We start from the raw sequence: 26,572 nt of genomic DNA on the forward strand, positions 1-26,572 counted from the left end.
AGGATGTATTTGAAAAAAAATTACAGGGCGTCTTAGTAAAATCTCCGAACCATACAGTAAATACTTCATTTACAAATTGTCAATCAGTCGTCTCAGACTTCATTGATCCTTTGTTTTCACAGCAATCATTCTCTGTTCTCGTTCTCTTTTCCTCGATCTTAACCTCCTGTCTCCAGACATTTGAATTTCGACTGACGATACTACTTATATCTGTCGACATCGGTAGTACATACCACAAGTGGACATCAGTATTGAAAGAAACAACTCGTTTCCACATATACACTTTATCAAAAAGACGATTTACCTGAGTGTACAAACAACTGTCATCACCTTTATCCCTATATCAACCATACACAAATCCCAATGACCAACTACAAATGTACAAAACCTTTCAATAACAGCCACTACCCGATGGATAACATGAAAATAGATTCTACTGATATCTCGTCATTCTAATTAACACAGTATCCGTTGATAATAGCGGTAGTAATTATGGTTTAGTTGGAACTGAAAGAAACAAAAAGATTATTGAGAAAAACGTCATTTGAATGCAGCCTGGCTAAACAACTCCGGAAATGGCATGACTGATTCAGTATGTTAGTTTATGAGTGATTGCCGTTGGATAGTAAAAGTTCTCATGAGCTTCCTGCGTGAACGTCATCGGTTTATACCTCAACCATTCTTTTTTTTCATATAAAGCATAGAACGAGATCAATTATATTTTATGTTAAGGACAAGCTATACACCCTGAAGTTGGCAACACTAAAGTGTACTGTTGGAGGGACTTGCTACGATCCGTACTTTTATTATAGGACAAACGATAACTGAATCAGCAGGAACTAGAAACATACAGATAGAGAATAACTATTTTTTTGAAAAACAAAACTCAATTTCGAAACATTGATCAACAATAAAAATCTCGAAATTCAGAACTTAGTAACAAACTTAGAAATCTAGTTGAAAATGGATTATGCTGGAGAGGAAACTGCATCACGAGGCAAGCCCTAACTTGGGATCCGGAAAGGAAGCAGAAAAGAGAAAGGCCAACTAATACATTACGCCAGGAAATAGAAGTAGATATGAAGACAACTGGAAAGGATTGCCCAGGACAAAGTTGGATGGAGAATGCTGGTGAGCGGCCTATGCTCCTCGACGAGGAGTAACAGGCTTAAGTAAGTGGAGAGAAAATCCTTTTCCCTATAAATCAATAATCAAATGAAGCACCACGTAACTGAACAAATAAAAACAATCTTTAATCAGAAAAATAATAACAATGACAACAATAAGCATAAAGCTGAGCTAATTCCAAAAAATGGATGAAATGATACAGATGTTTATCACCAATAAAGTCAGTATAACTTAATAAAGCAAATAAAATCTCAATAAATATATATATGAATGGCAAAAAATCAAAATATAAATAAGGTAATCAATATAAATCATAACCATATAATAATGATTACATAATCAACTAATACTATATGTAGATCTTAAAGGAATATCAGCCATTTCACTACGCATACATAAAAATTCACCCATTACTGTCATGATAGCAATAGATAATAAATTAACAATCCACCATAATATAGATTTTGGTAAACTAGACGAATATATAATACAAAATATAAAATGCCAAAAATGTATAGTACATGAAAAATCAAGACATTGTTTACTACGTTTTACAATAAACCATAAACCAATACTACATATTAATGGTGTTAATAGAAAACCAATAAAGAGACATATACCAATTGAATCAGGAAAATGTATTTTTGAATCAATAAAAATCATATCCAATGTTGGTAAATCATGTGAAAAGATTATCAATAGAAGTCCAGAAATTGTACCGGCAGATATATAAAATATACATTGCATAAATATAATTTGACTGATAATTAAAATTGGATCCCAAACGGTACTACGAAAACCTGATGCCATTCATATGAAACAATGAAGCCTAAAAGGAAACAGAGAAATAGGTAAACAATTGTAATCATAAAGCAAAATCTTAGTTGAACAACTATTATTAGCCCGCAACAGCTGTTTGATTCCTGTAACGAACCTCTCGAAAAATGGATATCCACAGCCTCACTAGGATTCGGACAACTTTGACACTTATTTGTTTAGCTTTAACATCAATGAGTGAGAATTCAGTCGTTTTTTTTTATCCAAAACCAATTAATTCGCGATACTGTTGTGAACGAGGATACAAATGGGGGACAACCAAATGCATTTGAATACAAAACTACAGAATAACTTGGTGAAATCTGAGAATCATACAAAGAATAATTCATTTGAAAAATATCTATCAATTGTCTCAGACTTTATTGTTCTGTCGTTTCCATACTAATTATTCGCCGTTCTCGTTCTGTTTTCTTCGATCTTTTCAACCTTCTGCCTCTAGACATTCTACTTTCGATTGGTGATACATCCTACTTATATCTGTCAACATCGGTAGAACACATCACAATACTAGGATCAAACAGCCCATCAGTGTTTTCTAATTTTTAATAATTGTCTAAATAAGATCAGTCTGTAAAGTAAACTATGACATGAAACAATTTCCACAAACCTTCTATAGCAATCGTCATAGATTTACTATTATGCAAAAACAAAAACATTCAATCAATATAAAAAGTAAACCACAATTTGTAGTTGTATATTTCGTTTTCTGCTTCTATATAAAGAAGATAAAGAGTAAATTAATAAAACGCAAGTATAAAATGTACACACAATTACATTATGAATAGTATTGGTATACAACTATAATCACTAGGTACAAAGCTTTTAAACACAGAATCTAATAGAAGAGCAAAGAAGAAGTGAATAGAAAGAGAACTTTTTTTCACGAGTCCTGAGTTTTATCTTGTTTTTTTTCAGAAGAAAAAGAGAAACAGGAAAAACGAGAATATTCTTATCACAAAAAGAAACCAATAAGTAAACATTTCATCCTAAGTGTTACGATTCCATCCGAGAACATTGCAAGTCTATGGAAAGTGAAAACAAAGCAAACAAGTAAATGATCAATTTTGCAATAAAACAGTTGCTTATTGAACAAGAATATTAAGAATAATTATGTCAAATGATAAACGTTATTGTGTTGTTGTTTATTGACTATTTAAACGTGTAAATATTGGTACAAAGCACCAAATATATAGGTACCACACTTGATCATTAGATTTGTATGACTGCTGGAATACTACGCGGGTGCTCTAACCGAAGATGGTGGTTATCTTAGGGGGCCTACACCCTCAATCTTTGACCTAGAGGTCTAATCCATAAGGCAGTGGGGCAAGTTTAAGAGATACAGTCCTATTGTAGCTAGTGACTAACAATAAGTTCCTACGCCATTTGTTCTCTTAGGATTCTGGAGTTCATGTGCACCATTGATTTGCAATCAAGATTTTCCACCTCCTCTAGATGGATCCTCCATACCCATCAACTTGGTTAAAGTACTTTTCGTCCTCTCCATTTCGTTATTATTACCAACGAGTGGGACTAATATGAAAATAAAAATCATCTAGCTATAAAATGTATTGAGAAAATTTGTACAAGCGCTTAACTTTAGAATCTTTTCATCATGTCAATTAAATATTGCTAATGTTCAACATGGTGAAAAAAATAGCCCAGTGGAACTGTTGATCCAAGTGTAACATTAGGCTTTTTTAATTAGACAAGAACAGTAGATGTATACATTGAAACAATATGTCCGCATTCAATAAAAATTGAAGTTAAGCATTTATTCAGCAGAGGGATGATTCGATCGGTTAAGGCTGTTGACTAAGTAGCAGGTATAAAACTCACTTTATATACTTCGTTTTAGGCAACTAGGTGAGGGATTACATTGCTAAATGGAGTATGGTAAAAAGTTAAATAAACGAATCTGTATCTGATGAGTTAAAAAAAGTTTAATGCAGTATGATTTGAGCTTGAATGAAATATGGATATACATTAGATTGTTGTGCAATTTAATCCATTCAAACAAATTGCGATAATAAATGTCATATAAAAGTTAACACCTTTGATAAAATTAAAACCATAAACAGAATCAATCGACTCAACAAACAACTGGTCGTAACTGGTAGGTCCTGGGTTCGAATCTCGCGAGTGCGGGATCGTGGGTGCGCACTGCCGAGGAGTCCCATAATAGGACGAAACGGCCGTCCAGTGCTTCCAGGTTTTCGATGGTGGCCTAGCTTCAATTGACTCATGATTTCAACTTTGAAACAATATATGTTTTATCAGTATAGGGTTATGGAGATTCTTGAGTTTGATTGAAATCATAAGCCGATCAATGTTATACCACCACTGAAAATCAGGAAGGAAGTTTCGTCTTAGTATGAAACTTCTCAGCAGTGGGCATACACGACCCCGTACGCGGCTATCGAACCTAGAACCTTCGGTCTCATGTGTTTTAGTTTTTGATTGTTTGGTTATGATATTAATACAATTAAGGATAATACATTATTTCCAGACAGTTCTTTCGTTAACTATACTGTTTCAGTGTGGAAATGTAATAAATTACTCAAATTTTCATTACAATCCAAACTGTCCTCAATTCTCCAATTCTAACTACGCTAACCTCTATAATGAACGCATTTTCTGCATTATTACATTTAATATAATGGGAAGTAAATCAGTTGCAACATGTGACACAGTGAAACAAACTACTTATTTATTGCGAATGAGATATACCTTTATGAAATCACATATAATTAACCATGATCGTGAAAATTGCTATACTCTATAACAGGTATTCATATTACTATGTAGAAATGTATACTGAACATGAAAGGGAATGATGATAAACCGGTTATCAGAACCAAATTAATAGTATTAAGGTTAACATTAACTTCTGGAAAGAAAAACCCATTGCTATAATGAATAATCACAGATAATAATAGCATAATTAATAGTAGAAAATCAGGACGCGTTGGATACACTTGGATCTCAGTGTTGATCCTCACATTGAAACTATAACTTAATACATACTTCTTTAAACTTCGGCACATTATTCGTTAGGCTACTGAGTCCACAAAGTTAATAACTTGATTAGGAAGTACGAATGAAGTTTTAAGAGTTTGTAATTTTTTTAGTTGATTTTCGGGATTGATATTTTCGAAATTGATAGGAAAATCAAAATACTAAGATATAACTTACAACATTTCCAAAAGCTAAAACACCATTTGCAAGCATACTTGATGCAGCCTTCAACTAAAATTTTACAAGAATAAAAAAACATATTTGAAAAGATGTTGCATTTCAATTTAGATTAATTTACTTTTAAAAAACGATAAGGTAGGAATACCTACTCAAAGTACATTTGGTTTTATTACGATGGATACTTACAAAATAATTATAAGATATATGAAATCCATAATCCATCAGTGTTGATAGGATCTCATCGATAAAGTTGGAATATGGTCAATAGTCTTAATAATTCAATATCACGAGGACTAGGTTTGGATGTAAGGTGATTGAAGGCAGTGGGTAGGAAATCCTGGATTCTTGCTAGTTGAAACTTTTCAGTATGGTTTATTAGCAAGTTAGGGAAAGCTGACGCCTTCTGGAGTATTCAAATCAGCATCACCCGGTTTAAAATTTGCGACGCTATTGTCAGGCTATTTGAGTTTCCTACCAATTACCGCCGACCAACTTACATCGAGGAAAACTTCCATGTCGGAATGGTGGAATTCTTAGTTCCACGACGTAGATCTTACTTTTGAAAAACATATGCGAGAGAAATCTATGGGGATGCAGTTTACCAATAACACATACGAAGAAACCTAGTTTCCGATACATCTGTTTACAATTGTTAAAATTAATTAGAAAGGGATTGAAGGTGATATTGGAATATTCATACAAAAAAATTCATGAGGTAACAGGTTTAGATCAGCTCGATCCTGTTAAAAGCAATAACAAAAGTCAACAATCATTTGGAATCTATTGAAACTCAGTCGCCCAACCGATTTATATATCGGTACCCGTTAATTTATGTTCTACAGAGTCAAAAATAAAACTACTAATTCATTTTAGGTACCATGTTTGGTGGTTGGAGGTAGTTGAGCGGAAATCCTGAACTAACGTTTTGTTTTATTTAGCGTACCACTTATCTTGGGGGAATTGGTACTCCCTAGCACACTCGATCCCGCGTAACACCAGCTTTACAAATAGCAACATTACCACTGGACTATTCAAGAGGCGAACAACATCCTGTGGCACTGAGATATTTGCAATCGACTAGTCAAGTCATTTGAATACCGATCTTAAAGATTACAGGTACACCATGTTGCCGGCTGCTTAATAGCACTAAAACTAAATCTAGAGTTTCTTATTTACCATCTAAAATCACTTAACACATGAGTTATAATGAATGTAACGTTGAATCACATAGATTGGAGGCCACATTACAAATTGATAGACAAAATGTAATCAATATTAAGGACTACATAAACTCGATATTGATCAGTACATAATGAACAATAAATTGTAAGTTTTACAAGTCTGATTCTACAATCACAATGAATACCTTCAAAAGAAGAAGAAAAATGTATACAACTTACATTCATCTGTTTCATAGAGCGTAAATCTTCGATTCGTTTACGTAAAAATATCCATGATTCTGAAAGTTCTGGTGATTTATCTTGTAACATATACAATTCTGTTAAATTGTACACATAAGCAACACCCAGACGTTTAGCATACCATGATAACTAGAAAATGAAAATATTTTTTGATAGAAAAAGGATAATATATATAAGCAGTTATTAATTAATAAAAACATTATATTACTTATAAGTAACTTGAATAGAATGGTAAATAATTATTTATTTGTTTTCAGAAGGGGTTGAGTGGAGATTTTAGTAATTTTATAGAGTTGAGATCATGAGTCAATTGAAGCCAGACCACCGTAGAAAACCTGGAAGCACTAGACGGCCGTTTCGTCCCATTGTGGGACTCTTCAGCAGTGTGCATCCACGATCCCAACTCGCGGGATTCGAACCCAGGACCTACCAGTTTTGCATAAATATTGGTACAAAGGGTCCCCGAACACATGCGCTACATAAGTCACTTGATTTGTGTGAGGGCTGTAATACTAGCTGGATGCCCAAACCGAAGAACGTGATTTTCTTGGGAGGCCACACCCCGAGCCTTTGACTTACAGGTCTCATCCATAAGCCAATGGAACAACTTGAGAAAGAGATGCAGTCCCATGCTAGCCAGTCACCAACAACAAGTCCATACACTATTTATTCCTTCACGATCCTGGAGCCCATGTGAACCATCTGCTTGACATCAGGATTTTCCAACTCCCCTACATGGACCCTCGGTATACACCGACTCGGTTAAAGCCTCGGACATTCGCTTTCCGTCCTCTCAATTTCGTAAACAACAGTAATGTCACGAGAAGGCAGTGAGTAGGACTTCTCTGACAATGACTGCATAATCATGTCCATGTGAGGACATTTCGAGAGGGAGAACAAACTCTCTTCACCCTCAAACGTATCAGGGCATTCGGGAGCTTCTGACCAAATGAATACAGAATATAAATGAAGTTTCTCATCATATATTGTAGTGGCTGGCACTATGTTGAGCCCACATAACTTATTCTAGCTTTCCGACAGATCAATTCATTATTTCTTCTTGAGTCACATTCTGACCTTGTTAATTACTGACTTATTAACATTGACTGTTATCGACTGCTATAGATGAACATAATTTTATACTTGCCACGTTGATTGGAACATTTGATATTATATGGTTTTGAAGCCATCTAGACACATATTCCATAAGCCTTGATTGCATTATCCGATTACTTCTCTCTATTTATGTGTGTCCACAGAAACATGGGATGTGACATAATCGTTTGTGAATTGTCTACGTTTAGTTGGAATCCATGGCATTCATTTCATTCCAAAATCACTGTGTATATTCTGTTGATTTATATTATTCAATATTATCAAGTTAGACATATGATATGAGAGTTCATACAAATAGGTATGTAATCAACAGATTGTATAAGAATACACTCTTTATCTTTCCATACAACGTGAGATTAAAATTACTTCATATATGTCTTTCTTCCTGTACTATATCCTAATATACAATCTTTCTTTTATATATTACTACCACTAAATTAACTACTTCTATGAATTCGGTGTTCATCTTGTTGTACAAACGAGGTATGGCAACTTGGAGCGATGCATATATGTGCCTGGTCCTACGTTGTTGCTGACTAACTGACTGATTGATAAGAACAAAATTATGTAAAGTTCAAATTATATTAATAAATTATTATAGTATTTATAATAAACAAAGCAATAATAAAGAGATTAGTGTAATTATTTAATTAAGCAAAATGTTGAAATGATGAAATAAACAAAAGAAATCATCCCCCCCCCAAAAAAAAACATATTTTGATATCTAAACAATCAATTATTGAGGTTACTGTCATTTATTAACTTGAAATGATCGATATTCCGTGGAAGCTTGAGACATATTATGTATGATTTTTACAATGGTTTAGTGATAGGTCATTTATTTGTATAAATTTCGGACATACTGAAGTTATTTTTTCTGAGTCGAGGTTATAAAAAAGTGAGCAAAAATGTGGATATGATGTCGCTTACTGTATTTTGAATCATAATTATTGTAGAGGGAGTAGCGATACTATTTAAATGCCTTAATAAAATCAGCTGAAGAATTATTGTATCTGTAAGTGAATGTATGGAAAATGAGTATCTAAACTACAAACTCACTCTTTATCTACCTATAGACCTTGAGTTACAGTAATCTTTCAAACATACTTTATTTTATTTCTATTTTCTTCTTGAACCATATTCATAATGTCGAGTCTTTTTCATTATTACTAGTACTGTAGTGAACAAGAACACAAGTGGGGACAATCGAATGCATTTAGACACAAATTACAGACTATCTCACTAAATTCTGATAACTATACAAAGAACAGTTAATTTGCGAAATAACAACCAATTGTCTCAAACTTCACTGTTCCTTCTGTAAATATCAATCCATCTTCACTAATTTCATTGTTTGTGCATTTTCCTACCAATCGCGCTTCATTTCAGTTCTTTCCTTATCGGTCTTCTGCCAAAATACATTTTATGTCTAACCATCACTATATACTACTTATATGGATATAAGTAGACCACACTACAGTACTACAGTAATTTCGACATTTTGTTATTCATTTACCGGTTTCATTTCGTTCAGTTTATTTGGTTTGATTTAGGGTTATATATATATGTATAGGTGCTAGATCTTCCATTGAATATACTGAACAATTGATATAATAATATAAACTTTAAAACATACATCAGTTGAACGATCACCTGCTTGAGCCCATATTTCATCAACAAGTTCAGCAAGCATACCAATAGATAAAGGAATATTTTTAGGTAAAGATAACAAGCCTAATGCTTGAGGCCAAACATTTAAATATGGTATAATTAGTTTTAGTCGATATTCCAAAGAACGATATAAAAATTGATCTATTTCAGCAGCTGTAGATGGGAATGTTGATAAAGGTGAGCTAAAGATTAAAACAAAAAATAATAAATTTTTATTTATGATAAAAAAATTATATTTTACCTATTTAATATATAAATTATAGTATTCTACCATAAGTGAACATATATTTAAAGTGATTTAGTTTAAGATCACTGAGCCGGCATCCAGTGTTATTATCTAGATTCAACCAAGTGTTTGAGCGCGAGACCGAAAGTACTTGGTTCGAATCGCACGTGCAGGATCTTAAATGCGCACTACTGAGGAGTCACATGCTAGGATGATTTAGCTTTATTTAAGAGTGAAAATATGTTATCCATGAAACTGGCATGTTACATTACAATTAATTTAAATATCTATATTACCTAAAGCTAACTTAGGGCTAGTGTGTTAAGAAAATGATAATGAACTATTAACAGACTTTAAAAGTTATACACTTCACATTGAGACTGTAGTAAGTAATCGCTTTTTTCCCTATTCACTATATGATCAATTCATTGCCCCTTTTAATAACTTGTTCTTCAGTGATAATGAATCTTCCCACTGATGCTTAGGACTGCAACAAGTTAGTCTCTTATTGGCATATGTGCATATTGTGCGTATCGCATCGATATTGCGTTAATTCGCAAGCATTATAAGCAAAGATGGATAGTGGCTAGCAGTGGAATCCAGGATGCGCGTTTCGTCCCATTTGGGACTCATCAGCTGGATGTACCTGCATCTCAGAGTTGATGTTCACTCCACGACTCGAACCCAGTACCTTTCACTTCAAACGCCATCGCGTTATCCACTCAGATACTGAGTCATGATAGCCACTTGCTTGTGTAATGGAGCGAAGTTTAAATTAACTTAGTATTGTGACGAGTCCCAAATAGGACGAAACGCGCATCCTGGATTCCACTACTAGCCACTATCCATCTTTGCCTTACAAACTAATTATAGTTTATTTATATAGATATATTCTATAGGCTTAACAGACGATGACATTTTACATAAATCATATTTGGTTTAGCTATTAATTGAACACTGATAAATACAAATTTCAAGCTAAGAAAATCCAACTAGTATCACAGCCCTCACACGAATTAATGTAGACTACTTCTGGGCTCATTGTTATTATGTGGAGCATATGTATTTGGTGTCCCCTCGTACCAATGTTCATGTGTTTATATAAATAAATAACAATTGATATCACTGTTGAATATACGAAGTCAGTGCTAGAATTTATATAGTTGATCTATGTGTACAATAATTAATACATTATATTTTAGTAATTAAGGAGATGTTTATCTACATGAATTAAACGAATATAGTATACGAACGTGTACTTGGCTGGAAATTACACATCGAAAATTGGATCATCATATTTTCATTGAAGAAATCTAAAAGTAAATCAGTTAGTAACAAGAAAGGGTGGAGCCTAATACATAAGTGCATTGACTTAGGTTGTCACAAAATATCAGCACAGAGAGATAAAATTATTAAGACATGCCAAAATAATAGAAGTAGTAACAGTGTCAGTAGTGGTAGAAAAGATTAGGCATATAAAATATGATTTCAGAAAAAAAAGATGAATTTTGAAAACAAAAAGTGCGAGTTTACGAGGACAGCATTTGCGTTATCGAGACCGATTGTGAACGATGTGAACAAACATTACCAACCATCATTTACGGTAATACCACAGACTCCAATATGGTAATCTGCATCTACCTATATGGCATAGTCCAACAGTTAATGACTTAAAAGACGTAAGACACATTAATTCGATCCTACCTAGTTTTCTTTCAATCTAACCTTACAATACCTGGTCGAAGTATGCAGGGGTTGGGGGCATGATCTATGAAAATTCACTACTTCCTTCGTCTAACACCAGCACTGCTTACACAGGGGTTGGAACATCCGCGAGCAATTTTTGTAGACATCTATCGTCAAACACAAGTAATCTACAAATATCATCTATCTTTAGGGACCATACTTCACAACTATAAATATAAACAGAACAAACTACTGAGCAGTACAGTCGTCTTAAACTGAGATGAAAAAGATACCAATCGCCTCTTAGTTTTAAATGATTTTCCAGTTGATGTGTATGTATGATACAAACTATTTTCGAGCAGAAAAAATCCAAACTTATATAAATATCAAGTTTACACTAGCACTACATGCAAACAGAGAGAAAAGTAGACCTTGAAAAATAAAAACATTGATTAATATCTCTAAATATGTTTTGGAAACCCAACCAGATAAGTAACAAAATAAGATTATTAAAAACTAATTCACAGAACTAAGGTGGACAAGGCAAAAATATACAAAGAGTGATAAATTTTCTACAATTCACGGAGAACGTGCAAATGCGCTTGCACCAGTGGCATTATTTTGAGATGAGTGACGTTGCAAACTGTCAACTTATTTTTTTACGACTAGATCCTCATCAGGCTTTAGTCTAATATACAGTAATATTTATATGCATATACGAAATTATTAAACCGATCAAGGTAGTTAGATTATAATTCATTGATAAGAGTGGAATAGATGACACTTTCATTATCATCAGTCAGAACATTGGAAAGGAAGAACTCTGAGAGTTAATTAACAATAAGCTTACGTTTGCAGAAATTCACTATTTAATAAGAAAACAAATTAACAGAATCCTCAATCGTATTAGAACATATGGACTTTAAATGGGAGCGAACATACAAAAATTGCATACTCTGATCCTTTAATATCAATATTCTTATTTATACTTTCACTAGTTGTCCTCCATTGTTGCATGACTTCAGCCAGCTGTTGATTACGTGTAGCATAGAAATGTAAAACTATGTCAATACCACCTTGAGGTGCAACATAGGCATGTAATCCTGGGGGCAGTCCTTCAGTTTGACAACAAGCCTCAACCGCTTCTCGTGACCAACCATATTTGGGGACATATGCCAATGTGGATTCCAAAACACGTGCCTTCAAATTTGAATCTAGTACGAGTTCATGGGTTTCAGTACCGTGAAATTTGTTATGATCACTGAAAACGATAGAAGCTAGAAATGTGCGGGAGAAAAATATCCAAATAAAACCTATTTATTATATCCGGACGAAGAAAAAGTTAATGGTAACTGCTAGGACCTACTTATGGGTTATATATATATATATACCTGCTACATTAAGCAGCATTCGTCAATTTCGAATAATTTTCTTTTTTAAAATCGCCACAGATATGCTTTTACAGTTATTTAGTGGACTAATAAGTGACAACAAACGAAAATTGAGTATGCGTTAATTATTTCGAATTTAAAAATTATTGCATCAGGACTAGCCCATATCAAAACCTATTCCTACTAAAAGAGCGAATTACTAGAGAGGAAGACCACTTCTACTTATCTTAGGATATATATCAGCTCTGGTCAACTGATAGCTTGGAAAATATCAGCTCGAGTTAGGAGCTGGGGCAGTTGAATGAAGATATGATATTGATATATGAAATTATCGACTTTAAGAGGTACCGATTTTCTAATTTGGTTCTGCAGAACAAAGACTGACAATGAATGGGTACTCTAGGTAGTATGGATATTATCCCGCCTTATTTCCCTTTAAACCTGATACACATCATCAATATTATTTCATACTTTTAATATATTTGTATATTTTGGATGCTACCTGGTTGTTAGTCTTCCACAACTGCTCTTTGTACTCATTTATATGTTCTTCATAGTATGTTGAACTGAAGTTTGGGAATTAGAAGCGATGACCATCTTTACCAGTATGTCGATCAAATTTATTCGACTAATACTGTTAGTTGTTATGATCGAAAAAGTAGGTTTCAAACTCATAATGATTAAGACACGAACTATTCATAGAAATTAAGTTTAAGAGGTCAATGACATTATCTAATTTTTATTATATGTAACTGTACTGCAGCGTCAAAGCCACCAGAAAATATGAACTAACTAAACATGTTTGTATCAGTCGGAAATAAGGTATGAATTCATAGATGTAAGCTATAATTTTAAAAAAACGTAAAACAGTTAGTTACTCAAGTAGTTTCGTTGAGAATTTTGATTATTCCCCTGAAAAACCTCTTATAAAAAAGTTTAGCAGGAAAATGGTTGCAATTACTTAAATTTGAAAAATAATGTACCTTATATTATTGGCGCGGAATTTCTGTTTAACTGTTTGTATAAATTTTGGCGAACACTCAAATACATAAAAAAGGTTGGCTACTTAACAATTTGAGATATGAAAAAAATTAACTGTAAAAACTTATTAATTAAAGCATTTTCTAAATATTAAGCAAAATATGGCTTTAAACAACTTACATGACTGACACAACCTTTGTAAAGGAACATGAATAATGGATGATACTATAGTGACCATTCTGTATTTAGAGCTACTGCTTGCAGACGAGACAGATGAACATAACCTAAACAATTAAAACAGATTATAATTAAAAATAAAGGCATATGAAACAAAAGTTTATGCGTTTATATATATAATGTCGTAGACGATTTTGAGCCATGTCGTTCAAAGCCTCTAACAACCTGTCACTATAGTCACTCTGATATAAACCAAATAATGTACACCTGCTAACATGCCTTAGTCGAATTGTCTTTGACTTCATAAATTAGTGACGTGTTTTGGTTTGGCTGTCAGTTGCTTTCTTCCAACCTACTAATACACTATGCACTATCGCTCATCGAGGTAGGCGATGGTCGAGAATATGTAACACATGTTTAAAACGCTCCATATGAAGATTTACTATCTCACATATTTACTTCATATCTTTACCAAGTGTCATACTGCTAACCCAGGTATTGCTTATTCGGTAGTCCCAAAATATACGATCAATGCTTTTAAGATAGCTACTTTGTACTCTATTCTACCCCGTAGCCCAAGCACCTATGATGCCAGTCAGATTTAACAACGGATATTTCCCTTACCCCACAAGTCCTCTCCTTATTCTAGTTTTAACCATTCATCACTAGCTCAATCTACTTTAACACGTCAACCCAGTGATAACGACTCAAACCCACGAAATGCCATCCTTGCTCCCTGGAATTATTTTTTTCCAAAACAAAATGTTGAGCCTTTTAGTGTTTAAACGTAAAATTACATGGTTCTTTATTATGAATTCCAAGAATTCGTAGGTATATATTTTTCTTGTGAGAACTTCAAACCACTCTACACATAAGTGACGAATAAACACAAACCCTCACATTTATTTTCTACAAAAGTTCCCAGCTTCCTAAGCCGGAACTATTCACTCTGTAAATTAAAGTGAATTGAAACTTCACTTTAATATGATATCCATGTCCAGACCCTCAGTAGTTCATATAAATTTGTTAAAACAATGAGATTCGGTCGAAATTTTTATTTTCTCCTTAATAAATGTCATAAAATAAACAGACACGTCATGTACAAGAGAGTGGTTATTGTTAAAAACTAAACTTTATAAATAATAAATAATGATTTTCCTGGGTCTAGCTATAAATAAGATGGAGCTTTCAGTGTTTGCAACCATTATATCGAAAATAAGCATCATTCGTCAAAGTTTTAGAATCGCATCCCATGGATATAAGTTATGTTTCCGGAACCGAACCACATCTGTGAAGAACGATAATTTACTTCATACTGTAAGAGCCATCCTTTGGAAATTTAGCCATTTGACAGAAAATTTTCTTCTTATAGCCTTTTCAATGTACGACCAAATAACACTACAAAACCTTGGAAAGTTCGAAATACATATTGTTACTTTTCTTAGTTTCAGCCTATGACTCTAGCTTGAATGAAATAGGAAACCGGTATGATAGGAAGCCTTCTAAATGAAGTCAGACTCACAAGTGAATTAACCATTCCAAGAGACCCTATCACTCAGACACTTAAAATAAATCAAGCCACAGAATGCTCATATACTATTTCCGGCACCTCAGCACAGTGATTACTCTACGGCGACCGTTTGCTGTGGATAGACCTTGTTGTGAGAATCGACTTTGAGTACAAACAGAAGTTTGGTCAAAATATTACCAACATTAACTAAACAGTTGGTACAGACAGATTATATGGCTACAATCCATCAGTGGATCAGTGTATTTTCGCCCTGTACACAGCATATTCTTGAACTAGAACCGTAGATTTATGTGAGCACATTTATATTTGTGTAATAAAAAAGCAACTAAGTGTTCTTAAAGTTTGGCTTGTTGGTGAAACTATCATAGAGATATTAAAAAATTAACTGTATGGACACCAGATGGAGCAAGAGGATTTTCAACGTTATGATTTTCATACGTGCGAAATTGGCTATCGGAAACCTCAATGTAAAATAAAATGCTAATAAATATTGGGAATTTTAACTGGACAAATGTATGTTTATTCTTAGCTCTTTATTTCACCAGTTTTTTTCTTTTGCTATGTTAGCATGAGGCTTGGAAACAAGTTAATACATACCTATCCCAAGTTTTTGCTTCGTTTTTGATTGAACAGCACATTTAAAATCCTTGTGACTGAATTTTAACCAGACACTTAACGGCCTCTAACCTAATCGGTTGTTTTATTAATAATGCAACATACTGCTTGATAGACATTGAGATAAAGAGCTATGTGAAACATTATCTAACAGATAAAAACTGGAATTCTAAGCACACAAGTGTAAAAAGAATTGAAGCACACGAAAATAGCTTACTTCGGTTGTCGTCCCCCAAGAATAACAAAGCGTCCAATCATAGTTTCTTCGGTTCAAGGAACAAAGATAACTACCTAAAATCAAGTTGTGGAGCTACAAACCAATAAAACAATTGAGATTATAACAAGGAGTATGGAAATAAAGTTTTATTTACAAAACGAGCAATACAAAAACAAGTCACCTTCATTTACATGTAACTGGTAGATTCGGATTGTAGATATAACGTCTGAGTTTGATGGAAAGTCATTTCTAAAAGACGCAAACGAAGCATGACACTTTCTTGAACGCCAAGTTCTGATGTTAAACGATTTGTTTCTTTGGTGTCACCTGTATTGCACAAGGTCGTTTGGAGTGCAGAAATACGTGCTTGATACTGAGCAATATGTTGATCCAAACATGACTTTAAATTACACAGGAATTCGCTAAAGTAGCTTATTTTCCCATCAGAATCATTGGTCATAAGCTTCACAATATAGGATATTAATGGTGAAGGATATGATTTGGACTTCATAAACACATACAAAGCTAAGTTCAAGGCAGATAATAACCAGCTGCTTTCATCAATCAAATCTTCTTGCGAACTGAATGGCAATGGATACCTGAATACGTATTTAAATATACGCTTGACGTCTTCTGAGTAACACGAATTAGCACTGTTTTCTGGGTCAGTTACTTCAGACTGAACTTTAGAATCAATAATGCTTTGCACAAGGTTGTGTAAATGATTTTTGAATAGAGTGATCACGTGGCCACGCCAACCATGATGTACATTACCTTGAGTGGGTTCCAGAAATTTAGCGTAGATGTGGAATCGAGCGAGGTAGGTTGACGACGAGACTATCTGCTCAATATAACTGATTGCTTGGGTTATATGATTTGGGAGAGTTTCGTTAGATACTGGTTCGGTAGCAAGAACTTCTAGATACTCTAACAACTTAAACCGGTGAGAATCCCACCAAGCACGTTGAAGAGAACAACGGTTTTTTCTAAAAAGGCTTCCAATAAAATGCATGGTAAATTGTCTTAACCTGAAATATCTGTCAGGGTGAAATTTTTGTTCGCTGAAGTCGATCAAATCAGCTTTGCAGCTTTTAAACCGCGAATTACTCCTGGATACATCCAGCAAGAAATGTACAAAAGGACAGATTAAATCGATCCAGTATTCATGAGTAAAAACTAATGGCCAAAACTTGTACAGTTCATGTGTATGACTAGTAAAAAAGTAGTGGAGTAGCTGGATCCAGCTTGGTACTATAACGGAAGCAGCTGTTTTTCCGTACAAAACTGTATCTGGTGATGTGAGAAGTAGTCTACGACATGATAAATAAAACGTGTACAATCCTTCACATACATTCGAAAGATTTTTCATAAAAAGCATAGGGAGCTCATCTTTGTCTTTAGAATCAGTGTACAGTAACATAGAAATCATGTACAGATTATGACGTCGTAAAAAACACTTATCAGCAGGATTTAACAGCCTAACTGAAGTTGGCGAAAATAAATTTCTAAATAAGTCAGCAGATGCATATAGCGCACAGGATAAATCATTGCCAGCAAAGTTTTTTACTGAATCCTCACAAAAATTAAAGACCCCCTTGATCCGACCAAAGTATTTTAATTCGATTTTAATAGCACAAACAGATATGGCTTTAAGAATTCGAGTAAAATATCCCACGTTACTATAGGTACTAAGGCAACCCTGAAGGAGAAGAACGCACTGATCACAGTCGAACGAAGTGGATATTTCAAGTAGTCCCTGTTCAAATACAAGAAGTACACTACTGTCATCTAACAAACAAAGTTTTCCTAGCCAGTTACACACCCACTGGACCACATAAGGTAGGTCGCTGTCTTGTATGCACTGGTATAACAAAGTGAATTGTTTTTCTACATTCTTCACATCTCGGCAAGCAGTATATTCATCGATCAAAGAGCAAATACTATGCACACTACCAGTGACTATCTCTTCAGACATGAGTAACGCAGAACCAGTAATGTGCGCTTCCGTACAAAATCCAATGTATTTACTGTGAACAAAATGTGAAATTCTTCTTGCGAGTTATTATAAACCCTCGACCTTCTTTCGATTTATATCTGTATATCAGAAGAAAGTTTGAAATCTTTGTCAACCTAGGTGCAAAATGAGTTCGATACACACCCAAGACAGTAAGTTCAATAGTTTGGCAGCAGTAAATATTTTTCCTTAAATTAACTGGCTCCAAGTATCCCAAATTGATTCTGAAAATCTTAATCTAGGTTGTATCGCTGCTAGCTGAGTACATTCAGTCTGGTACTAGTACCACGTCACGATTTAACTCACGGCCGTAGGTAACTTCTCCCTGTTTATATGGTCGTGGTTTTTGATCCTTCTTGAGATGACATCAGAGATGATTAATCGGGTGGTTATCAATCTTTGGTTTTAGAGACAGAATTCGGAACTATTTATGTCATCCTGTCAATCCGCAGTGCTCTAAAGATTGAGTTTAACTATGAATGTTTCAGTGAGGTCCTTTGAAAGAAATGAAGCAATTAACTGTAACACAATCGAAGAGACGAAGCGAATTTCGGACTAACAGAAGATCCTCTCTGATCAGTCAGTTAGTAAGACAGTCAGAAGCGACGTAGGACCTGGCACGTGTACACATTGGTTCAAGTTTCCATACCTTATTAGTTATGAGAAGTTCGGAAACTCAGACTTTGGATGAAGATGAAGATACGACTGATATTCAGATTTTGCAACCTGCTACCAGTAGCACCTTCTATATTCGAAGCTTTTTCCCGACCAATGGAAATCAGAAGTCAGACGAGAAGAGGTAGGAAAGATATATTTGATACGTTATCAAAATATCGAGAAGCGTTTGTTCTTAGCTGGCTAGTGAACGTAGGAGCTGTGTCCCACGCTGAGTCGAAATGTGATCTGATACGGATGCATGACCGAAAGCCTTCAGTTAAACAAGTCCACTTAAACAACGTGGTCAGCATCCAATGTCAAACACTTAATGAGCTATTGATTTTGGGGATTTATTTACAGCTACAGATCAATCCCCCCCCCCTAGTGAGGTAGTGATGCCTATAAGACTTGACCAGCCAGAAGTTTAAACTCAACGAGTTTGTCGTTTGTAAACACTCTTCTGATAGCTTGCTATGTTTAGCAGCGTCTGGTCGTCTTTCCTTACACTAAGGGACCAAAATGTACAGCATAGCAATAAAGAAATGAAGTACAATGAAAATTTCGGTTTCTTGTGAAACTTCGTCGTTCTTTTCCAGCCGTCCTGGAAAAGAGAAAAAATAGAACGTGTGAGTGCATGTCGAAAATACACTCGTACTTGCGTAAGGACACAAGATGAGGGGAAAAATAATGGGCATATTAATAAAAATTATTTTTTATAATAAATACTGGAAAGGGAATTCGAGATTAAGTCTGTGTCCTACGTGCAATAGTCATTTAGATGTTCTGGAAATCTTACTCTTCTTCCAGAACGCGTTGTCTTGAGTTTATTTTTCGGCAAGAGTGGACGCACAAGTGATTTGCCTCATGAAACTGCCAGTTTTAAGAAACATATGACTCAAAAATATCAATACCCGGTGGTAGTATTACTATCGAGTACAGGTTATGAGAGAATGTTCCAAAGAAGACTATAAAATACTGTGAAACGGTTTCAATGTACTAATTTTTAGTGTTTAACGGTTGGCAGTGTATATTATCACTGTCTACGGTTTTATTTAATGCTGTTGTAGTGACCAACTTTTGTGATGAGAACGCAATTAGTATAATGGAATTAATTATTATTACAACCACCTGTACTGGTGATTGTTTTACTGTACTTGTTTGTTCAAGTGTATTAAACACACACTTTCTTCCGTTGCCTGTGACCTTGCACGAACTCCCTTACGCTCGGTAGTTCAGCTTGTAAAGTCTGGCACGTCCCGGTATACTTTCGATACCACGAAATCGCCAACAAATACATTTTATTACAACCGTCAACAGTCTCCTGATCTTAGGCTTACGGAGGGACGGAACTCGATACTTGGCACGTAATCTTCCTGTAGTAGCGATCATACTCAAGTGTGACTCGATGCCATCTACACTATATGTTTAACGTATTAGGTTTTTATTAAAGTAAAAAAGAAAATCTGACAACTGTATATATGTATACATAAATGAAGTAACTAAACTACCTATAGTTAAATGTACTTTTTAAATTAATATCAGAACATTTACAACTTCTGGTTCCAAACATTTTTAACGATACAAGTTCTGACTAGTTCAGCCCTAACAACCTGTTTCTAACATGGTTCATTTGCAAGATAATATATAGTAGAGGTTTTAAATCTTTCCTTACGTGTATAGATTCTTAGGTATACGTGGGATTTAAGTCTATCAGAACTTACGAAAACAGTTACAATAAGGAAACATAAATCAAAGCAGAGTTTACGCATCAAGCGACACCACCAACAGAGTTTTCCAATGAGTCATCTGTGGAAAAATTCCAGTTTCTCGTACGGGACATGTCTTTCATATTCTGGATATTTCCTGAGTAATTCTCGTATTTGACTTTCTTCGTCTGATACAAGAAAGTGCAGTTTCCAAGCTTGTCCTATGCTTTTAACAGAACACGAAAAAGACAATTATCAGCAACAGACCATAGAGCCCGCTTACGTGTTACATATAATCCTATATCACTGTTGGAAAATAGTTCTCAATACGCATTCAAATGAGTAGAAAAATCTATTACAAATTGGTAACCTAATGAAATCTACAAGTACGTGAATCAATATTACGAGATAGAATTGAAGGTTTGCCGTTGTAGGCAATAACAGAGAACCCATTGGATTCATCAATAAAAACAGATAGTCCACATGATTTGCAATCCAGAGTCAAATTCAAACCTTACGAAGAGCGCCTCCAATGACTTAACCTTTACCCATTAGAGTACAGGCGTCTTAGAGGTGACCTTCTCATGACTTGCAGTATTCTTAATACTTCTGGTCATCCCCTTAAACATCTTCTCAAGCTTAGTCACAACACTAACCTAAGAGATAACACCCAGAAATTAGAGACCCTACATAGCAGAACAGACTGCAGACACAACTTCTACTCCGTTAGAGTTATCAAGTGCTGGAATTCGCTGCCGACTGAGCTAGTCCAAGCGACCTCCCAGGAGTCCTTTAAGAGGAAACTTGACTTATTCTTAAGGACTAAGGATAACATATGATTTACCAAATTCTTTTTTTCCTCTATTATCGTTCATATACCTAGGATTTGCCTGGAGGTATTGGTGATCCACTGCTACTAGACACGGAAGCCCGTTAAGCGAAAGCTTCTTCTATTCCGTCCTCAACCATTTGAACGTAAACATTGGTAACATAAACATAATTGTATTTGTACAGGTGTTTTGTATGGCATCTTGAAATCAGTTGGACGCCAGTTGACAAGTGCAAATGTAGCTACAACACCTCCAACTTCTCGTTGCTTGATCGATTGTGACGATTATTATTGAAACCATGTAGCTATACTAAACATACGTCGTATAAATCATTTAAACTACGATTCTTTAATTATGATCACACCACGTTTACGAGTTTTTCCTCAATCTGTAAGCAGGGCCGAGTGTCATTATTGAGTGATTTGATTGTGAACAAGAGACCACATCCTATAAAGTTGATCATTGGTGAACGGCTACATCAATGTTCTGAAAAGCATTGTTTACATTTAATTGTTTATTTGATGTCGTCCTCACTTAGAAATGAAAAATGGCAGTCCCACGAGATTCGAGCTTACTGAGTAAATAATTCCTAGAGTGCGGGTCGATCTGAATGACTAGGCTCTACATTAACTTGGTTTAGAGCTATTGTTTTCAAGATTTATAATTCCATACTTGCTGCACTTAAATATTAATTGTAATATTTCCCTGCAGATAAATACATTATCAGGTTTATTTGGAAACTGAGATGCATCCACGCTAAGAAATTCAAGTACAAAACATATTATTATTATGAGTTCACCAGCTTTAAAATATGGTCTGTAAAGTTGTGTGATTTTACCTGGACCATTTGTTGACGTATGGAACAAAAGAAGACCTGAAACACTCCTATGGACAACTTCATCAGTTCTTGATGTCGGTAGTGGTAGGGCGTCGCTGTACATTGCTGTTTGCTGACGTTTAAAATGCAGTTAAAATAAAATATAAGCGCACAGAATTTCGGGTGCCGAAGGACATTAGTGTGGTAGGAAACCTTCGGTATTAGGCCTCATCAAAAGCTACCCTAAAGTTGGTAAACATAACTGATATAAGGAGCTTTTTGTCAGGTTATTGTTAAATTTACCTGTATGTTCACGGAAGACTACGTAAAAACCCGCCACAAGTGTCTTTTCCCTCATAAATATGCCATTGCTCATCTTATGATGATGATGATGATGATGATGATGATGATGATGATGATGATGATGATGATGATGATGATGACATAAATGGGATTTTGATAGAAAATTTCATTCGATAAATATTTCAATTTTATTTATTCATACATTCAAATGAATTAACATTATTATGAAATTAAAAAGAATCTTTATGTATAAATATAACTATCATGTTTAAATAAGTAAAGAACAGAGTTTTGTTTCACTATTCATGTTAGTTAAATATTGATAAAGAAAAAAAATGGTAAATTGTTGTTTATTTTATTTTTTTAGAAAAAAACTTGTTTTATTTACTGTTCTCTGTTTAAACGTGATACCACTCGGATAAGTGCTCGATGTTCAGCATGTAATTTTTCAGATTCAGCACGTAATTTATCAATTAACTAAAATATACCAAAAAAAGATTGATAAATAGTTAAGTATCAGGATGGGGTTGTATGGATTGTTAGATTTCGATTGAGGTCATAAACCGATTAATGTTAGACCACCATTGAAAACTTGGAAGTATTGAACAATCGTTTCGTCCTCATCAATGCACATCCACGATCCCGTGCGTGGGTTTCAAACCCAGGACCATTGGCGTCTCATGAGAACTCTTAATCTGTAAACCATCGAGTAGCCATCCAACGGCGTTTATGTCTAATTTCAACCATTTGAAATGATAATAGATTACTTATGTCTATTCAATTATATGACAATTTTATTTGACTTACTTTAAGTTCTTGTTCACATTCTGAAATTCTTCTTTCCATTTTCTTGAAAAATTCATATGAAATTAAACAAACGAATGTATCATTATACTTTCACTGATAATCAAAATGAAAAATAACTAATTTTAAAGTCTAATCTCTCACTCAAAAAAATAAGAACTAGTCATGCTATTAGTTTACACATAGAATATAACTCGACGAAATTATAGCTGATGTCGATTCATGACAAAAACGTTAAATGTAATTCTTAACCCTAACCATCAACTGTAAATCATAATTCTAATTCTACACACTGGTTTACAACCCTCGTTTGGTCCTATTCAGTAGGTGGATGTTCTCAAAGTCAAGTTAGCGTCGCTCAAACGTCGTCCATAAGTTATAGTCTCACTCATAAGTTTTAACTATGATTATTGCAATCACTATTGTTGTTATTACTGGCTTTATTCAATATTTTATGTTAATGAAACTATTAGGAAAAGAATTGAAAAGTAATTTTATACGTTTGAATATTCTATAATTTTCTACACACGGAGTGCTAAAATTCGTAGACAGCGAAATCTGACCCAAAGCCTCCACGTGGTTTTGCTTGGTAGGCAGGACGAACTTACTAGTTAATTTGGGTGGTCAGTGGTGATTGGAGCTATTTCACTACTCTTACGTGAATTACTTAGAGTTCACACTTCGAGGCTTCAAAAATTGTGATGGGTTCACCGCTGTGTATGCTTATGTATATGGGTTGCGTGAGTCTAGGTTCGTGTTGTTTATGTATGTAGGTTTGTAAAAAGGATATGGTAGTAAATACTAGAAAGAGGTGACCATCAACCCTCCCTGATAGGGCTTATGCTTATGTGTATGTCATGAAGTGCATAGACGGAAGTCTTTGCACCAGTGGTGCGCATGTAATTCTTAAAAGACAATTAGTCGTAACAAATACTTTTAAACGGAATGGTGACCATCTACCTACTAGGTGGATCAATATAACTGTCTGTATGCTATGGAATGCATAATTTTGTGTGTTACCGGTTTGCATGCAATGTATATTTGCCCACAAGGTAAGTGCAACTATTTGTATGCCAAGGGATGTATAGGTGAAAAGTTTTGTGTTACCGGTATGAATATAGACTATACTTGACCCTGGTGCGACGCCCGTGTGCCAAGACGAAAGCGCTCGGACGCGTTGGTTTCGTGAGCCTCGGAAAGTGGATTCAAATCAGGACAAGCCAATCAGATTTGCCGAATGAGGATTCACCAACCTCACATGGACTAATATTATAAAGTAAATATCAACCCAATAGCATTACTGATTAAAAGTGGGATAAAAACTGAAATACATTAAAATTTAAAAATTCTCTAGGTAGGTTGTTTCAACCCATTGCATAAACATATACAGAAATCATGAGTTAAACTGTTTTTGACTAAGGAACTGACAATTGAATCTCAACTATACATCAACTGTCAAATTAAATCTATACTTTATGTTTGATTATGTTATACTACTGAAATTATTATCAGAATATATTCAAGATAAAACGAAAAATTGTCTACATTTTATCATATTTCTATTATCATCTACGGTTATAAAATAAAATATTTTAACTATCATTACATGACGGCTGTCTTATTTATTTTCCCTTAATTTGACTATTCTTTGAACTGATAGTAATGATCTAACCGGTAAGGATGGTATGTTTGACAGGAACACGTATTTTCTTCTTTAAAAAGTTACTAATTTATATCCTGATGTGAACCGCAAAACAAGAAGCCTTAACAAATTACGGAAGCTATTTTTGGGGACGTTAATTCATTTAATTCAAAGCTTGTAAAACTGTAACATTTACTTTTGCCCCTAGCCTATTCTACAGATCATAAGCTTTCGTTTGATGTATAATTCATTGCCATAGCATTTTCTGTTGTAAAGCTATTGTCATTTAGACGTAATCTTTTGTACCCTATTTTCTACTATAATCCCCCGGTTTTGGACATAATTGTATTTTCCTAATTATTGTACGTTGTGGTCAGCCTATTCATCTATTTATTCATGTAACCTTTCACCCTAATCTGAATTGGGAATTCGAGTGCTAGATCGGGGTTGGAATAAAGTGATTAGCGTTCCAGCTGTCTTTGTCTTCTCTCTCTCTCTCGCGTGCTTGCCAGCCAATCAGGGATAGAATAGTTTTCGTCTCTCTACCCCCACTTCGAACTCACTCATATTAGCCTCAAAGGTTAAGCCAGTCAGCCTACCGGGTCAAGGTCTTAATCTACATTACACAGGTCATACTCGGCACAAAGTGGGTAGAAAGATTCAAGGACGTAACAAAATTGGCGACGGGGATTTCTTTTTAATATTGATTGATCCAAATCAAAATGTCTGTTTCTTTGGACGACCTTAAAACTATTCTACAAATCCAGCAAGCTCGGAATGATGCAAACCAAATAAAGCTTTTAGATGCATTGATGCAGAAGCTCTCATTTCATTCATCATCAAATTCTCAGTCAGATAAATATGACAGTATCACAAATTCTATTTGTGAATTCAATTATGATCCCGATTCTGGTATTATTTTCGATTCCTGGTTTCGTCGTTTTGAAGACACATTTCGTGTTGAATGCTCAAACCTTGATGATGCAGTCAAAGTTCGCTTACTCTTGAGAAGACTCGGAACACTTGAATACAACAAATATGTGAACTTCATTTTGCCACAAAATCCACGAGATTTATCATTCAATGAGACAGTTCAAACTTTATCTAAAATTTTTGGTGAACAATCCTCATTATTCAGCATCCGTTATCAGTGTTTTCAAATATCTAAATCCTTATCTGATGATTATCTCACATACGCTGGACATGTAAATAAAGAATGCGAACGTTTTGGAATAAATGAAATTACAGCAGATCAATTTAAATGTCTGATTTTTATCTGTGGATTAAAGAATCCGGAAGATATGGATATACGTACCAGAATTCTATCGCGCATTGAGCAGGAGCCTAACATGACCCTGCAAATGGTCACAACCGAGTGTCAACGGTTGTTAAATCTTAAACATGATACCACGATGGTACAGCAAAATGCAAAGACTTCCAATCTTGCTTCAATAAATGCATGCAGATTTTCCAGACCTTCCAAACAAAAGACGGCGAACACACAGCAGCCTTCTAGTAAACCACCATCACCATGCTGGTTCTGCGGCTCTGCCAGGGAAGTCCTACTCACTGCCTTCTCGTGGCATTACTGTTGTTTACGAAAG

At 34.7% G+C, this 26,572-nt stretch overlaps 4 protein-coding genes across 4 annotated transcripts in view; all 4 read right to left on the bottom strand.

The window, feature by feature from the left end:
• Window positions 1-1,467: 1,467 nt before the first annotated feature.
• Smp_038410 (hypothetical protein) lies at window positions 1,468-1,938 on the bottom strand (the record flags this gene model as incomplete). Its single annotated transcript, XM_018799920.1, has 1 exon — window positions 1,468-1,938. One exon carries the CDS (start codon window positions 1,936-1,938, stop codon window positions 1,468-1,470), a length of 471 nt encoding a protein of 156 aa, XP_018653785.1.
• A 688-nt stretch (window positions 1,939-2,626) lies between these two features.
• On the bottom strand, window positions 2,627-16,236 carry Smp_038420 (hypothetical protein; the record flags this gene model as incomplete). The annotated part of the gene is made up of 6 exons (XM_018799921.1): window positions 2,627-2,987; window positions 5,161-5,214; window positions 6,564-6,713; window positions 9,337-9,553; window positions 12,239-12,544; window positions 16,196-16,236. 6 exons carry the CDS (start codon window positions 16,234-16,236, stop codon window positions 2,952-2,954), a joined length of 804 nt encoding a protein of 267 aa, XP_018653786.1. The 3' UTR covers window positions 2,627-2,951.
• A 146-nt stretch (window positions 16,237-16,382) lies between these two features.
• On the bottom strand, window positions 16,383-18,170 carry Smp_038430 (hypothetical protein; the record flags this gene model as incomplete). The annotated part of the gene is made up of 1 exon (XM_018799922.1): window positions 16,383-18,170. The coding sequence occupies one exon, from the start codon at window positions 18,168-18,170 to the stop codon at window positions 16,383-16,385; it is 1,788 nt and encodes a 595-aa protein (XP_018653787.1).
• Window positions 18,171-22,693: 4,523 nt separating this feature from the next.
• The window catches only part of Smp_038440 (putative heart-specific myosin light chain phosphatase small subunit), a gene marked incomplete at its 5' end in the record, with an annotated part of 35,431 nt that continues 31,552 nt past the window's right edge, over window positions 22,694-26,572 (bottom strand). The window contains 2 exons of the mRNA XM_018799923.1: window positions 22,694-22,999; window positions 23,330-23,371. Coding sequence (XP_018653788.1) covers window positions 22,907-22,999; window positions 23,330-23,371 — 135 coding nt within the window. The 3' untranslated portion in view covers window positions 22,694-22,906. The remainder of the gene's footprint in view (window positions 23,000-23,329; window positions 23,372-26,572) is intronic.

The sequence above is a fragment of the Schistosoma mansoni genome, chromosome W (assembly GCF_000237925.1).
Source record: "Schistosoma mansoni strain Puerto Rico chromosome W, complete genome".
Lineage (NCBI taxonomy): Eukaryota > Metazoa > Platyhelminthes > Trematoda > Strigeidida > Schistosomatidae > Schistosoma > Schistosoma mansoni.